Source organism: Psammomys obesus, unplaced genomic scaffold (assembly GCF_907164565.1).
Source record: "Psammomys obesus unplaced genomic scaffold, mPsaObe1.curated_primary_1811, whole genome shotgun sequence".
Classification (NCBI taxonomy): domain Eukaryota; kingdom Metazoa; phylum Chordata; class Mammalia; order Rodentia; family Muridae; genus Psammomys; species Psammomys obesus.
The window spans coordinates 30114212-30129225 of NW_026593286.1; the positions used below are offsets into that span (position 1 = coordinate 30114212).

The 15014-nt window shown below is 42.6% G+C and overlaps 1 protein-coding gene across 4 annotated transcripts in view; it reads left to right on the top strand.

Annotated features, from left to right (window-relative positions):
* Window positions 1-15014, top strand: part of Ica1l (islet cell autoantigen 1 like) — a 46691-nt gene that overhangs the window by 11955 nt on the left and 19722 nt on the right. For 2 of the 4 annotated variants that reach the window (XM_055616413.1, XM_055616416.1), the window contains exons 5-9: window positions 1918-2043; window positions 3953-4051; window positions 5648-5733; window positions 7817-7860; window positions 14372-14632. In XM_055616413.1, the coding sequence (XP_055472388.1) occupies window positions 1918-2043; window positions 3953-4051; window positions 5648-5733; window positions 7817-7860; window positions 14372-14632 (616 nt within the window). The remainder of the gene's footprint in view (window positions 1-1917; window positions 2044-3952; window positions 4052-5647; window positions 5734-7816; window positions 7861-14371; window positions 14633-15014) is intronic. The other 2 variants (XM_055616415.1, XM_055616417.1) reach the window with 2 other exon arrangements.

Genomic DNA, 15014 nt, shown 5'->3' on the forward strand with positions numbered 1-15014 from the left:
TGTGTATGTGGGCAGGGGTCATTTTTCTCAATTGAAATTCCTTCTTCCAAAATGGGTCTGGTTGTGTCAAGGTGACATAACTCTCAGCGGCCCTGTAAAACAGGTGCATACCTGGCTTGAAGTCAGAGCAGCCTCTTGTCCTACTCCCATTATCATCCTTGACAATAGTATTTAGTTGGAGAGAGTGGTTGTGTGAAAGCACAAGTGCCACTGAATTCTGTATTTTCAGTGGTGAAGTGTACATTTTGTGAGTTTCATTCCAATTAAGACAAAACAAAAATACAGATTCCTGGCTGTGGTGGCACACACCTTTAATCCCAGCACTCAGGAGGCAGTGGCAGGTAGATCTCTGAGTTTGAAGCTATCCTTAAATAGTGAGTCCAGGACAGCCAGAGCTACACAGAAAACCCCATAAACTACAGATTTCTACCTGGTTCCTTTCAGAAATCCTTCCAGGTCTGGTCCCATGTCCCTACACAGCCTTCTTATACTTGCTCCTTGTGTCCCCAAGGCTCTGCTCTGCCTGTCTTCCTCTGTGACCTTCTTCTTTCTGGACTGCTCTCCCCAGGAGTCTTGGTGTAGCCTGTTCATCATCTCCCTGTCCAGCCCAAACTTCACCCCCGCTTGCCAACGGCCTTCCTGACCACTTAATGGCCACTCAGTTCTATTCACCTATTTGTGTGTTTCCAAGCTGAGAGTCCCTCCTGTAATTATTTACTTTTTCTCCTATCCCTCTCTACCTGACAATGATGGCATGAACATCTGTTGTTTTTGCCACAGTGTCCATAGTATCTTAATTCCTAAAATAGTGTTTCATATAGTTGACAATTTGTAAATATTAGTTGAGTCAATGAATGAACAAACATTTTCAAAAGCCAACATTTATATTATCCAATGACATTTATGAAGAAATAATTTAATACATAACTACCTCAATGGGTTTGAAATATTAATGCCTACCAACATTTGACTGTGTCTTCTATTCTAAAATTTTATTGCATTTTATTTATTGTTTATGAGATGCATACATACCACTAGAATATGCTCATCTTTAAATACATATTTATTTGGTTTTTTGAGACAGGGTTTCTCTGTATAGCCCTGGCTATCCTGGACTCGCTTTGTAGACCAGGCTGGCCTTTAACTCACAGAGATCCCCCTGCCTCTGCCTCCCAAGTGCTGGGATTATAGGTGTGCACCACCTCAGGCCAGGTAAGTTTTTTTATTACATTTTTTTTTCATTTATTTTGTGTGCATGAGTACATGCCACAGGGCACATGTGACTGACAGGACAACTTGGGGGTACTGGTTCTCTTCTTTCACCATGTGAGCACAAGGATCAAACCCGAATCACCAGGCTTGGTGACAAGTGCCTTTGCCCGCTGAGCCATCTCCTCAGCCTTTCCATTTTTTTGCCTCTTCTCTTAGCTAAGTACTGTACATAATCCTAAACATTTCAGATATTCGTTTTTATCTGGGACACTTTCTTCTTAACTATATAATTTTCAGGTTTTTTACACCTTACTGGATAGCTGTAGGAGGGCCATTGGGATGGCTCAGAGGGTAAGGGCACATGCCACCAAGCCTGATGACCTGAATCTCATCCTCAGAATTCATATGGTGAAAGGAGAGAACCACCTCCCACACACTGTTCTCTGACCTACACACACACACGCATGCACATACACACATGTATGCTCCCTATATTCCTGCTACATAAATAAGTAAATGTTTAAAAAAGAGATAAAACACTCTCTTGTAGTTACCAAAAATAGCTAATATCTCCATCGTTACCCATAGGATGATAATGATACAGAGAAAAGGAACTGTTATAATTCCATGTGTCTGAAAAAAATTTCAGACCCATTAGAATTTCATTTTTGGTGTTGATAATAACAGACATTTTTGTGATTGCAGGTACAGATCCAAGTGAGAAATAGCAAAGGTTCTTTTGACAAGTTAAAGATGGATGTCTGTCAGAAAGTGGACTTGCTTGGAGCTAGTCGCTGCAATATGTTATCTCACTCACTCACTACCTACCAGGTACCCACCCCATGGTCAGCATGTCCTTGCAGTAAAGATGAGTGGTGAGATTCGTTTTTGAAAGTTGTCTAACAGGTGCAAGAACATTTCTATTATTGGCCAGCTTCCTTTGACTGCTGTAATTGGCCTGTTGAAGATGTGACAGAGAACCGTAAAGCTCTAAGTGTAGAAACACTTGGAAACTGTCTATCACACTATGCTCTCTTGAGTAGCACAGTGAAAGACTTAGGGACTTTCTGAGGTTTAAAGGGAGAATGGTAAGCCCGCTGGTGGTGGCACACACCTTTAATCCCACCACCTGGGAGACAGAGGCAGGTGGACCTCTGAGTTTAAGGCCAGCCTGGTCTACACAGAGTTTCAGGACAGCCAGAACTGCGCAGAGAAACCCTGTATCAAAAAATAAAAAAATAAAAAATAAATGAACTACCTCGGGGGGTGGGGAGTGGTGAGAAGGTAAAATTCAAGACTTATTACTTCTGGTTTATACTTTCATTTGAAGTAGTGATACTTGGGACTTATGCAGGTATTCCCAGCACATCAGGGGCGGAGACAGGAGGATATAGAGTTTAAGTCTAGACTTTGTCCCTGTCCCCAAACTAAACAAAACAACAGAAAGTTTGAAAACTTTTGTGTCAAGCAATGAATAAAGAAAATGAAGACAATGACAATTAAGCAAATGGTAATTTGGTTTAAAAAACCCAAGTTTACCAAATCTAGGCCATGTATTTCTTTCATTCTGCCAAGCTGCCATCCTATACTTTAACCTCATTAGTCTCACCTGCAGTTCTATTACCCTCAAGTCACATGTGAAAAATCTACAATCAATGCTAGCTACTTACAAGCAGAGGTTGCAGACTTTAATGTGTTGCTGTTAAACAGTCAGTAGAAAACCGTATCTGAATAAGGAAAGAATAATCAGTGAAAGGAGGTGGTTATTCGTTGCTATCTTAAAATATACCCAACTCAGCTTGGTACTATGGAGTTCAAGATGCAAGAAGAGATGTCCTTGAAAATGAAAGCAATGACGATGTGTAGTTTAAGAGCTTAGTATTCCTCTATTCTCCTGTTCATCCCTTGTCCTGGAACAGGAATCTTGAAGCATCAAGGAGGAGCACAGATTACTGAGTTAACTAAATAACACATTTTTAGGGAAAAGTCTTTCTTGAGCCCTTGACGAAAGGCCAAATTTAGTAGTAACTATTTTCTTTAATGAAAAGATACTTATGGGGTGAGCATAGAGGCACACCTCTTTAATCTAAGCACTCGGGATGCAGAGGCAGGTGGATTTTTGTGAATTGTGAACATCCTGGTCCACAAAGCATGTTCCAGGCCAGCCAAGGCTACACAGTAAGACCCTGTCTCACAAAGCAAAACAAACAGAAAGATTCTTATGGGCCAGTAAGAGGGCTCAGCAGGTGGAGATGCTTGCATTTGAGCCTGGTGACCTTAATCTGAGACTTGGGACCCACATAATAGATCAGGAGAACCAATTCCCACAGGTGTTTCTCTGATCGCTATAGGCACTCCATGACATGCACACACACACACTCGCACACACACAGAGCTTATATATGCTAACATAAAGATTACACATATGTCCCTTCTTCAGTAGAGACTGGTGTTTTTATGCCTTTGATGCATATGATCTTGGACTCTGAGGTATTTGGACCCACTGGTTTTCCTCACTATGAGCTGTAGTCATTCTCTAGGTGCCCACTGTTGTGGACAGATAGGCTCATGCACATGCAGACTCACTGCTAACTTTAATGAAAACTGTGATCTCTAGTGCTTTCTGGCTCCCCATCCTGGGACAATTGGCTCAGTTTCTGAGCACCACAGCAGTGAGGAAGAAGCCCCAAACAGATCTTGGGCAGATAGAGCTGTAGTGTTGCCTTTTCTTTTTCCGCAGAGAACATTGCTTACGTTCTGGGAGAAAACAGCTAAAATGATGTCTCAAATCCAGGAGGCCTATACTAGCTTTCATCCGTACCACTTCAGAGCTCTCAAGGTAGGTCTCCAGGGTTCTCTTGTTTGGCTGAATCACACTTCAGTGAGGTGATGACACAGAAATGTGTTTTTCTGAGCTTAATTTCAAACTAATGAAACATTGGAAAACATGTTCCCCACTGCTAAGGATCAGTGCTCTCTAGGTTCCAGTCACTGTCCATAACCCTGAGACACACAGGCTGCTAGCTGAGGTGCTAGTATGACAGGGAAATGGGGAAGTGAAAAAAGTAGGTGCAGGGATGGGGGACTGCAGACAGTGGCTCAGAATTTAAGAGCTGAGCTCTTGCAGAGGTTGGCTCCATATCTGTGCTGGGTGGCTCACAGCTTCCTATAACTCCAGCTCCTCCTGGGCTCAGTGGGCACCTACACACACAATTAAAAATAAACTCTACAAGTGAAGTTTAGTAATAAAAAATTTAAATGCATACACAGGGATAGCTAAATCTATGGAAGAAAAAAAAAGCAACAAGTGATGGGAAGTAACTGCATATTCTCAATAATGGCCAGACAGACTACCCACCTGGCAATTTTCAAAGTTTAAGTCAGATTTCCTTCTTGCCTTTACCCTGATGTCACAAATGTGGTTCATGATGCCCAGATCACACAGCCTGGCCCTGACATGGGTGCAACTGCAGCTGCAGAGACTAACATAAGAGGAACTTTTTCTGAACCATGTATATATGAAAAATGTGCTCACCTATGATCACAGTTTCTCCATGTTTGCAAAGCATCCCATCACATCTTTGCATGTGGCTTATTCAACACAGTCATTTCTTCAGTTCTAATGGGCTAGCTCTAAGTGCCTTCCACCTTACCATTCTTACTTCAGCAGGATGACATGCCTGTGATGGATCTTTTTTAAGTCATCTTAAAAAAACTGAAGCATGTGCATGCGTGTGTGCGGGTGCCAGCTGCCTGCAGAGGTGTCTGATCTCCTTGGAACTGGTGGTTGTGAGTTGCCTGATATGGGTGCTGGGAATTGAACTCAGGTCTCTGGAAGAACAGTACATACTCTTTAACTGCCACGTAATCTCTTCAGTCTCTTTTTAAGTCTTCTCATTTTTGAGACAGGATCTCACTGTAGCCTTTCCTGGCCTGGAACACTCTGTGCAGATCAGGCTGGCTTTGAACTCAGAGTGCTGGGGTTGGGAATAAAGGCACAAACCATCATACTGCACCCATCTGTTAAGTCATTTTATGAAACAACGTTTTCAGCCCCAAAGATGCAACTGATTCAGTGAATCATGTACTATGTATTTAGGCAAATTCTGTGCCTGAATTCTACTTAGAATCATCTTTAGCTCTGTGACAAGGACTGCAGTACAGGCTGGCAGCGCAGTGTGTTTTCTTTGGCACTATCTCAAGTTGCTAATCTTTCTCTAAGGCATATCCCAGTATGTGCAGCTCCACAGACAGCCAAGATGAAAAACTATGCATGGGGTTCAGGGCAAATTAACACCAAATCATGTTCCCACAGCTCCCACTCTCTACTCAGAACTATTTCTATTTTATATCATCCGAAGTTTTTATTTTCTTTTTGATTGTAAAAAGAACAGATTTTTTTCAATCTATTTAACGTTAAATTTCACATCCTTAGCGACTACAGGACACTCCAGGCAACCTCACTGCAGACTACAAAGAAGAACAAACAGAGGGCAGTTGTCTCACTGCAGACCTCGATAAGTGAGTAGGCGAGGCCTCCTCGGATGCTGTGTGAATCCTGGGTGCTGTCCTATGACACACATACAGGTGTCGTCAGCTTCTCCTCTCCGGTCACTGCATGCTCCTTCCATGTCACTTTTCTAAACACAAACATTTGCTGTATTTTTTTCCCACTGTCAACACGCTGGGCAAAGGAAATGACAGAAGTACCAGCCAGCTGGGGCGATAGCCCCAGATTCTGTCATGAGGAGGAGTGTGCACTGTGTTAAGAGCCCAGTGCTGTGGGGAGGCCTGGCAGGAACAGCCGAGAGCAGGCGGGCAAAGCAGCTGTTAGAAATCTGTAAAAAACACGGACGAGACTGGGACCTAGGGGCCCTGCACACGCCTGCTTCCCTGTGTCTGCCCATGCTCATCTGCGACTTCACTCCTTCCTTAACCGACCTGACTGAGGCAGCAACGAGCCCTGCCAGCCCAGATTCAAGCACAGTATTCTCCATGAGAAATCCAAATTAAATGTCTGTATTACAAGATGTATAAAGTAAACTTACCTTAGTGTTATGTTGACATTTAAAATCATGAATGAGACCAAGTTGTTTAAAAATATCATATATGTATACTATCATTAGAAATTTCATTTCAAATCCTAAGTCTGTTTACTGTGAAAGGGTTTTTTTGAGTGTGTAGTATTTTCTTAAATGGACACAGTATTGGTCTTGGGATGCCTTTAAAGACATATTAAAATAGCCTTCAGTACTGACAATTGTGAAGTCATGCTCAGAAAAAACAGCTCAATCTCTGTTTAGTTTCTATGTCCCACTCTTTATTATAATGGGTGTTCTAAATCAGCATATTAGATGCATATTATAAATACCTACAATTACCATTGACTGAGGACATTATAGGTTATATCACTTTACTCACAACAATTAAATACTCACAATTAAATAGCTCCAAAGTCTGTGGGCAACACTCTACAACACAGTAAAAGATAGCAAGAGCGTCTTCATCACACAGCTTGTGTGGGGCGTTTATCTCTTTAGTTGTTACATGTTCTTTAGAAAGGCCACCCCAACCCCCTAGTGCATGAAAATGAAATTCCATATGCTACAGCCTTACTGCCAAAGTTCTCGGAGTCACAGGACTGGAACGCTTGTCCAAGATGTTTGTACAAGTGTTCCAGTTTTCAGACTTTAAAATATTTTTGGTATATTTGCATAAACATAATGCAATATCTTAGAGATGGGATCCAGGGCTCAACATGGAATTCATTTATGTTTTCTTCTCTATCTTATTTCATTTTATATATGTATTAGGATAATTTTAGTAATAAAAAACTCCAAAGTCTGTGGGTAACACTCTACAACACAGTAAAAGATAGCAAGAGCATCTTCATTACACAGCTTGCTGGCCAGCAGCGAGAGCAGACTCCAGAAATGTCCACACGCTCTACACTGCCTCCCTTCTTTTAGAACCCCAACTGAAAGGAAGGCATAGACACAGGGGGAAGGAACTGGTGTGAGTCCTGTGTGTCTTACAGCTGTGGCCTGTGGCAACATTGCTCTAAATAGAGTGTCCATAACAAGTCTCATGGTAAAGAAGTCTCCTACTTGTCCTGTGTTCAAAAGGCTATGGAACATTCTGGAAATCACACATCCAAATTAGGAATATTCAACCTTGTCTTTGGCCCTGTGTCTACATTTCTGTTACAGACTCTGTACAGAGTCAAATACAAGAATAAGGAGCTGGGCAGTGGTAGCCTACACCCTTGATCCCAGCACTTAAGAGGCAGAAGCAGGGTCTGCCTCTGCGAGTTCGGGGCCAGCCTGGTCTATAGAGTGAGTTCCAGGACAGCCAGGGCTACACAGAGAAACCTTGCCTTCAAAACAAAACAAAAACAGCAACAACAATAGAAAGAAAATAAGAATAAAAGTTTATGTAGTCTATGCAGTTCTATAGAAATAGAATAAAATCTGTTAGAGACTTGATCTGCCAGACAAGTATTTTATGTACCTCCTGAATTAAAATTCTAACTATATGAAACTGGGGGCTGGGAATCTCAAATGTACTTTAACCAAAACTCTGTACTTTCTGGTTTTTACTTTAGGGTAGCTTTGTCTGAAGAGGAAGAGAGACTTGAGAAAGAGCCAGGTAAGATGGTAGATGCATTAATTGAAATGGCTACTTTTTTTTTTTTTTTTTTTTTAAAGATAGTGTTTCTCTGTGTAGAGTTGGCTGTACTGGAATCACTCTGTGGACCAGGCTGGCCTCAAACTCACAAAGATACACGTGCCTCTGCCTCCCAAGCACTGGGATTAAAGGCATGTACCACTACCACCTGGCAAAATGGCTACATTTTTAATGTCAAAATAGTTTGTCACAGTCTTTCAAAAGATTTAAAATGTTCTAAAAGATTGGTTTAAACTGTATTTAAAATGCTGTCACTTTATAATTCCACTGAACACTCCTCAGGTTTGCTCCTCCCTAATAGGACCGAGGCGAAAACACGTTTATTTTAAGTCACATATAATTTGTACTTTAACAATACATTTAGTCAACAGTCACTCTGACTTTTAATGGAAGACTTTTTTTAATGGAAGAATTTAGTCCATTCACACTCATTGATTATTGCTAGCTGAAGTCTTGCTATGGCTCATTCCCTTCCCTTTTGAGACCAGGTCTTTCTATGTAGCCCTGACTGGCCTGGGATTTTCTATGTAGGCCAGGCTGGCCTCAAACTTAGAGATGAGCTGCCTCTTCTTCCTGAGTGCTGGGATTAAAGGCATGTGCCATTGTGACCTTCCTCCCTTGCTACTGCCACTTTAATGTCAGCTTTATAGTTTTGTTCCTTCTTACAGTTTCCCTCTGTGGTTGGTGCTTTTTCTTTGTGTGCTTTGAGCTTTTTATTTTTGGTATGTCAACTACAGACTTCTGCTTTGTGGATTACCTTAAGACTTACCAAGAAAATCTTTTGTTTATAAGATGCTGTTTTGTAATCATAACAACTTAAAACTGATCAATGAAAATAAAATGTGAAAATACTAGTTTCAAAAAATTCTTTGATACTCCACCCAAAGACTATGCATGGAGATAACCTAAGACCCCTGCACAGATGTGGCAGTTCAGTGTCCAAGTGGGTTCCATTGTAATAGGAACAGGCACTGCCTCTGACATGAACATGAACTGATTGGCCTGCTCTTTAATTACCACCCTCTGAGAGGGAAGTAATATTACCAGGCCACAGAAGAAGACACTGCAGCCACTCCTGATGAGACCTAATTGACTAGGATCAGAAGGAAGGAAAAGAAGACCTCCCCTATCAGTGGACTTAGGGAGGGGCATGCATGCAGAGGGTTGAGGAAGTGAGGGATTGGGACAGGAGGAGGGAGAGAACCACAGGGGGGACACAAAGTGAATAAAGTGTAATTAATAAAGAATAAAAGAAATAAAATTAGAAATACAATCGAAAAAGAATTCTCTAGTAGCTGGAGAAATGGCTCAGCAGTTAAAGAGCATTTACTGCTCTTGCAAAGGACCTGAGTTTGGTTCCTGGCACCCAACATGGCAGCCCACAACTCAATATAACTTCAGCTCCACGGACCAGGCACACATGTGGTACATATACACACAATACATGGATATATATGCATATATGCATATAAACACACACATATATGTATATATGTGAATGTTTTGCCCATATTACATATACATATATACACATATGTATATAATACATATATATGTACTTGCATAGTATACATGTATATACATATATTGTATACAGCATATGTATTGTATAAACATATAGAATACATGTATATACATGTATACTATGCAAAACATTCATACACATAGATTAAAATTAAAAATCCTCTGTATTTGCAGGGTCTCTTATAGTCCAAGCTGGCCTTAAACTGGCTCTATAATCAAAGAACTTAAGGTCCTTCTTCCATTACCTCTGGAGAGCTGGGATAGCCACATACCTGTCTTATGTGGTACTAGGGACTAAACCCAGGGCCTTGCTCATGCTCAGCAGGACACTAGCCATTGAACTACACACCCAGGCCAATTTTTTTTTTTTTTTGAGACAGGGTTTCTCTGTGTAGCCTTGGCTGTCCTGGACTGGCTCTGTAGACCAGCCTGGCCTTGAACTCACAGATATCCATCTGCCTTTACATAGATTTCATCCCAGCACCCCTGGCTATAGCCTTCATTTTTAAAGAGTTGTGTTTGTTTGTGGGGCGCTGTGTATGTGGATGCATGCATGCACAGTCCACATGTGGAAGCAAGAGGACCCTTCTACTGGGTGTCAGGTTGGGCAGCAACTGCCAGGACCTGCTGAGCCATCTTGTAGACTCATTTACATCTTTCTGTATCGCCTTTCTCCTACCATAATGTAGTTACTGTTGCTTTTACTTATGTTGTTATTTAGCCTATTACAAAAGACATAAATAGTTAATGTATCATGTTTATATTAGAGAATTCTAATATTGCTTTTGAGTTTTATACCTTCTGGGTTATGTGTGTACCATTTTTTCTCACTAGCATCTTTTTTCTCTTTTTTTTAATTTTTCTGAGACAGTGTCCTGGAACTCACTCTGTAGACCAGGCTGGCCTCAGACTTAGAGATCTGCCTGCCTCTGCCGGTTCTAAAAGCATGGCTACAATGTCTTTGAAGAACGTCATCATTTCTTGTAGGACAGGCCTGGTGAAGAGAAATTCCTCCCATTTTTGTCTTCACCACTTTGTTTTTTAAAAGACAGCTTTTCTGGGTGCAGTATTCTTGGCTACCAGTTTCTTTTTTTTTTTTTTTGGCATGTTCTGTCTTTATGTACGCTTACATGCCAGAAAAAAGGGCATCAGATCTCACTATAGACGGTTGTGAGCCACCATGTGGCTGCTGGGAATTGAACTCAGGACCTCTGCAAGAACAGCCAATGCTCTTAACCTCTGAGCCACCTCTCCAGCTCCTGAGTAATATTTTTTAATTTTTTATTTAACTTTTTTTAATTACACTTTATTCATTTTGTATCCCCCATAAGCCCCTCCCTCCTCCCCTCCTGATCCCACCCTCCCTCCCCTGCTACCAGGTTCTTTATGGACCATGAACACCTCGTGCCACTGTCTCTTGACCTGTAACTGTTCTTTGGCATAGCCTGCCCCAAGCAGAACTGGGCAGCTTTATGTATGTTTGCTTAACACTGGAGAGCTTACCGCATATCTTATTCTTTGGCAGGACTGGCTGGAGTTTTTTACTTCCCTGTACCTGATAGCCTCCTCTAGGTTTGGGAAGTCTTCAGTTATTTGACCTTCTCAAGTCCCTCTTAAACTGTAATGGCTAGATGTTTACTCTTTAATTCTGTACTACATTTCTTGTTTTTTTCCAGTTCTCCTGTTTTCTCCTCCAGCTGACTGAGTTTTCCTTCTTATCCATAGACTGTGTTTTCACATTGAAAGCCTTTGTGGCTGCCCTTCCAGAAAGTAGCTTGTCATCTCTGACCCTGTGGACATTCCCACTAGTTTAGTATTAGATAGTTCCCTACATCCAAGTTTGCCTTAGTTTTCCTGTAAAATGGTCCTCAGAACTCAAATGCCCCATGATGGCACATGATGGCCTACAGCTAAAATCTCAGCACTTAAAAGGCTGAGACAGTAGGATTGCTGTCAGTTTGAGGCTATCCTGAGCTACAGTATGAGACCTTGTCTCAATAAATAATTTTTAAAAAGCATGCCTTCCCCAGCCCATGTTTGTTCAATCCATAGCTGAAGCCTTATTTGGAAATAACTGGTTTATATGTATGAGGACTTGTTGATTCTTGTAAGCCCACCTTGGGCTTGGATAGCGCCAGACACTCCATGTACTGTCATGCAGTGCACTGTCCTGCAGTCAGACACCACCATGTTCTCTCTTACTAGGGATGTCACATGGAGACACCATGTGTCTGGGTGGGAAGGGCTAAGGGCTAGAGCATCAGTGGGTGGTGTGAGGGGTAGGGCTTGGTTTACCTAGTGAGCCTAGTACTAGATTTATTGGGCTTGCACTTGATTTATTCCATCCTGCAGGGCAGTGTCTTTCTTCCCCCTGTGCTGCTTGGAGTTAGGGAGGGCTGAAGCAAGAAATGTCTGCCTGCTTTCTTCAGTGTGTTCTTACTATTCTACAGCCAGGCACTGCAATCTTACCCTGGCTTCCTTAGCTCTTGGAATGGTAAAGTACAAAAAATTGTGGGAAGAGACCATTCTCTCATTCCGTCAGTTCAGTCTCTAGGGAATCTTGGCCCATCTTGCCCCCAATTTTCTCCTATTTCTCTTATCATGGATTCCTTTAGTAGAGAGGACAGCTAAGTGACTAAAAGTTTGAGTATTAAATATGACATTTAGTCAATGTCACACAGGCTTCTAGGTTTTTGCCTTCTTGCCTATACATGCCCCACAGTATTGCTGAAAACTGGATATTGTAAATGTGCTTTGGTAACTTAGGGTGCTGGCCCTACTTAGTAATTGCTTGGTTTTTAGACGTGGAATTATTTTAATGGGGTCTAGACTTCATCTTCCCTTGTACCTCAGTGTAGGATGTCTTCCAGGGCTCAGATACCCCATGGTGGTGATTTTATCAGAGACCTGACATCTTTCCCTTTCAGAGCAAACTAGTCAGCTCTGCTCATTCCAGCTGATCGCTCTCCCGACTTCAGCCTGCCCCAGTACAGACTGCTCACAGAGCAGACCAAGCAAAACTCAGGCTCCACTGGAGGATTGCTCTCCACAGTCAGCTCTTCTGACCCCACCCTGAAACTAACACTTTATCTGCAGGGCCAAGGACCCTGTCAGTGATGAGGGGACAGAAGCGCGCCTCTACTGTTGCCTTCAGCAGCCAAAGGACGGTCCCCTAAATGTTTAAGGGACCTCAGCTCAGCAAAACCGAAGACTGATGGCTCAGAAAAGAATTACAGAGCTAGCCAGTATGAAGCAGAATTGTAATTGAATTTGTAATCATAACTTAAGATTTTTTTAAAAAATCTTTTTAAAAAATTTATTTATTATTTGTACAGCATTCTGCCTGCACACCAGAAGGCATCAGATCTCAGTATAGATTGTTGAAAGCCACCATGTGGTGGCTGGAAATTGAACTCAGGACCTTTGGAAGAACAGCCAATGTTCTTAACCTCTGAGCCATCTTTCCAGCCCCAGAATTGGAGTCGTATTAAAAATATTAAGAGCCAGGCATGTGGCCTTTCAAAGAGGAGTTGCCGTTTATGAAGCCACTTTTTAAATAAAGATTTTAAACATGTATGCAGTAGTGAGGTGCTCTGGGAAAAAGTAAGACAGACCCAAGCGTGGGCATGGGCTTCTCAAGGGAGAGTCACAGTTACAGTGTCTTCATTCTCTACGTCATTTTGGTGGTCTCAAGTTGCATGTCAGATGGCTAGGAAAGCCATTCCTGACAAGCAAGAGTACAGGGAGGCTGTGCCCTGGCCATAATTATAATCTGTGAAGCCCACAGCAGCTAGGGTTGTAGAAAGGGGTTTTGCTTCTGGCTGGCATGGAGCTTCATCCACGCTCCAGAGTGGGCGGCTCCAGTTCTCTGTACTAGCCCACCTCACCTGGCGGCACAGTGTCCTTCCCATAACCAGGATCTGGGTGGGCAATGGGAACCTCTGCTCGACTGCAGTCATGGAATGCAGCCTTAGGTAAACGTACAGGCTGCAGTGCTGGCACCCTGCCTGCTGGGAAGGTAGCCCCCCCAAAAGTGAGACTGCGTACTCCAGGCCGGAAAGCCCGTGGTGGGAGAGTGCTGTTCTCAGCACACATCCCACACTCTGTCCAGGTCTTCCTGGAGCTTTGACTGGTCATACCGAGTGCAGGCCCTGGGAAGATTCTGTTACTTTTACGGATAAAGTGGTGTGTGTGTGGACGGCCACTTCTTCTCCTTGGTATTTAAGTATCCCACCGATTATGAAATGTTTTTATTGTAACAGAAAGTCTGTTCTTTCAGCTGAAATTGTTTCACTGGAGGTTTTAGAATTTGTTAGGAAAAGACCTTGTTTTCTGTCTTCATTTTTTTATTTTGTGTTTTGAGACAAAGTTTCTCTGTGTGTATCCCTGGCTGTCTTGGAACTCCCTCTAGACCACTGCCTCTGCCTCACTGATGCTGGGATAAAGGCTGCACCACCACTGCCAGGCTTCTGCTTCCTTGTAAGTTTATTTTTTTCACTGTGGTCAAAGCACAATGTTTATCACCTACTTCAGAACTTGCTGCAGTTTTATGTGCACAAGTGCCACATGGATTTCCATGGTTTCCAGCACTTTGGGAAGATGGTGCAGTGATGTCAGAGCATCGCCTTGCGGTCGCCTCTTCACTTCCTTGTTTGCTTACTGCTCCTTACTGCACAGGCTTGTGTCTCTCTCCCATGTCTCTGCATCTCCATCTGGCATGGGCAATAGTTTATTAGTACGTAGGCATTCACAACTGTTTGTTATAATGCTATATGGCCATTTTGACCCAAATCCTATCTTATTGGAAATAATTATAGACTTCTAATCAATATAGTTGTTTCAAAATTATGTTACTGTCATAAAGGAAAAAAAAAAAACACATTTTCCTATGTCCTGCTCTCATTTCTTCAAAAGAAAATAAACCCTTGCTATTTCTGTTCTCAACCAGCAGCTGCCAAGGCTCTGCCTAGAGACTCACTGGAAGGAGATGATTTTGAGAAGGAATTCTCATTTCTGAACAGCCTCCGAAGCCCCACTTCTTCAAGTGCGAGTGAATCTACACAGGAATGCCAGCCGGCCTGTGGGAGCCCCAGTGCTGGTCTCACATCCCAGGAGCCTTCAGTGGGACCCGGGCCTCTCACCTACACCTCCCGGTTCCTTCCTTCACAGCTCTTTGATCTCGGCCTTCACACTGATGGAGCTTTCAACAGTAAGTGTTGATGAGACGTTCGGATGTGTGCTTCGTGTTTGCTAAGCAAAACTATTGTGGGACACTAGACTGAACGGAAATAGATTTTAATGTCAATACTACTATATTAAATCTGCAGTCACAAGGAGACAGGGTTTTTCTGTGGAGCTTGGCTGGAAAAATACCAAATCTAACCACTCTGCAGGGGTCAGCAAGTCTGAAACAAGGCTGTCTCCTCACTACCTCCCTAAACCCGGTGTTCCCCACTGACTGTTCCAGGTGTCCAGCTTATAACATTTGTCCACTAAACCACGTCTGGGTCAGGTGATGCCACCACCACACCAAGCACAGTTTGGCATAGTTTTTTACTAGGGTTCAGAATCAGCAAGAAAGAGAAAACGAG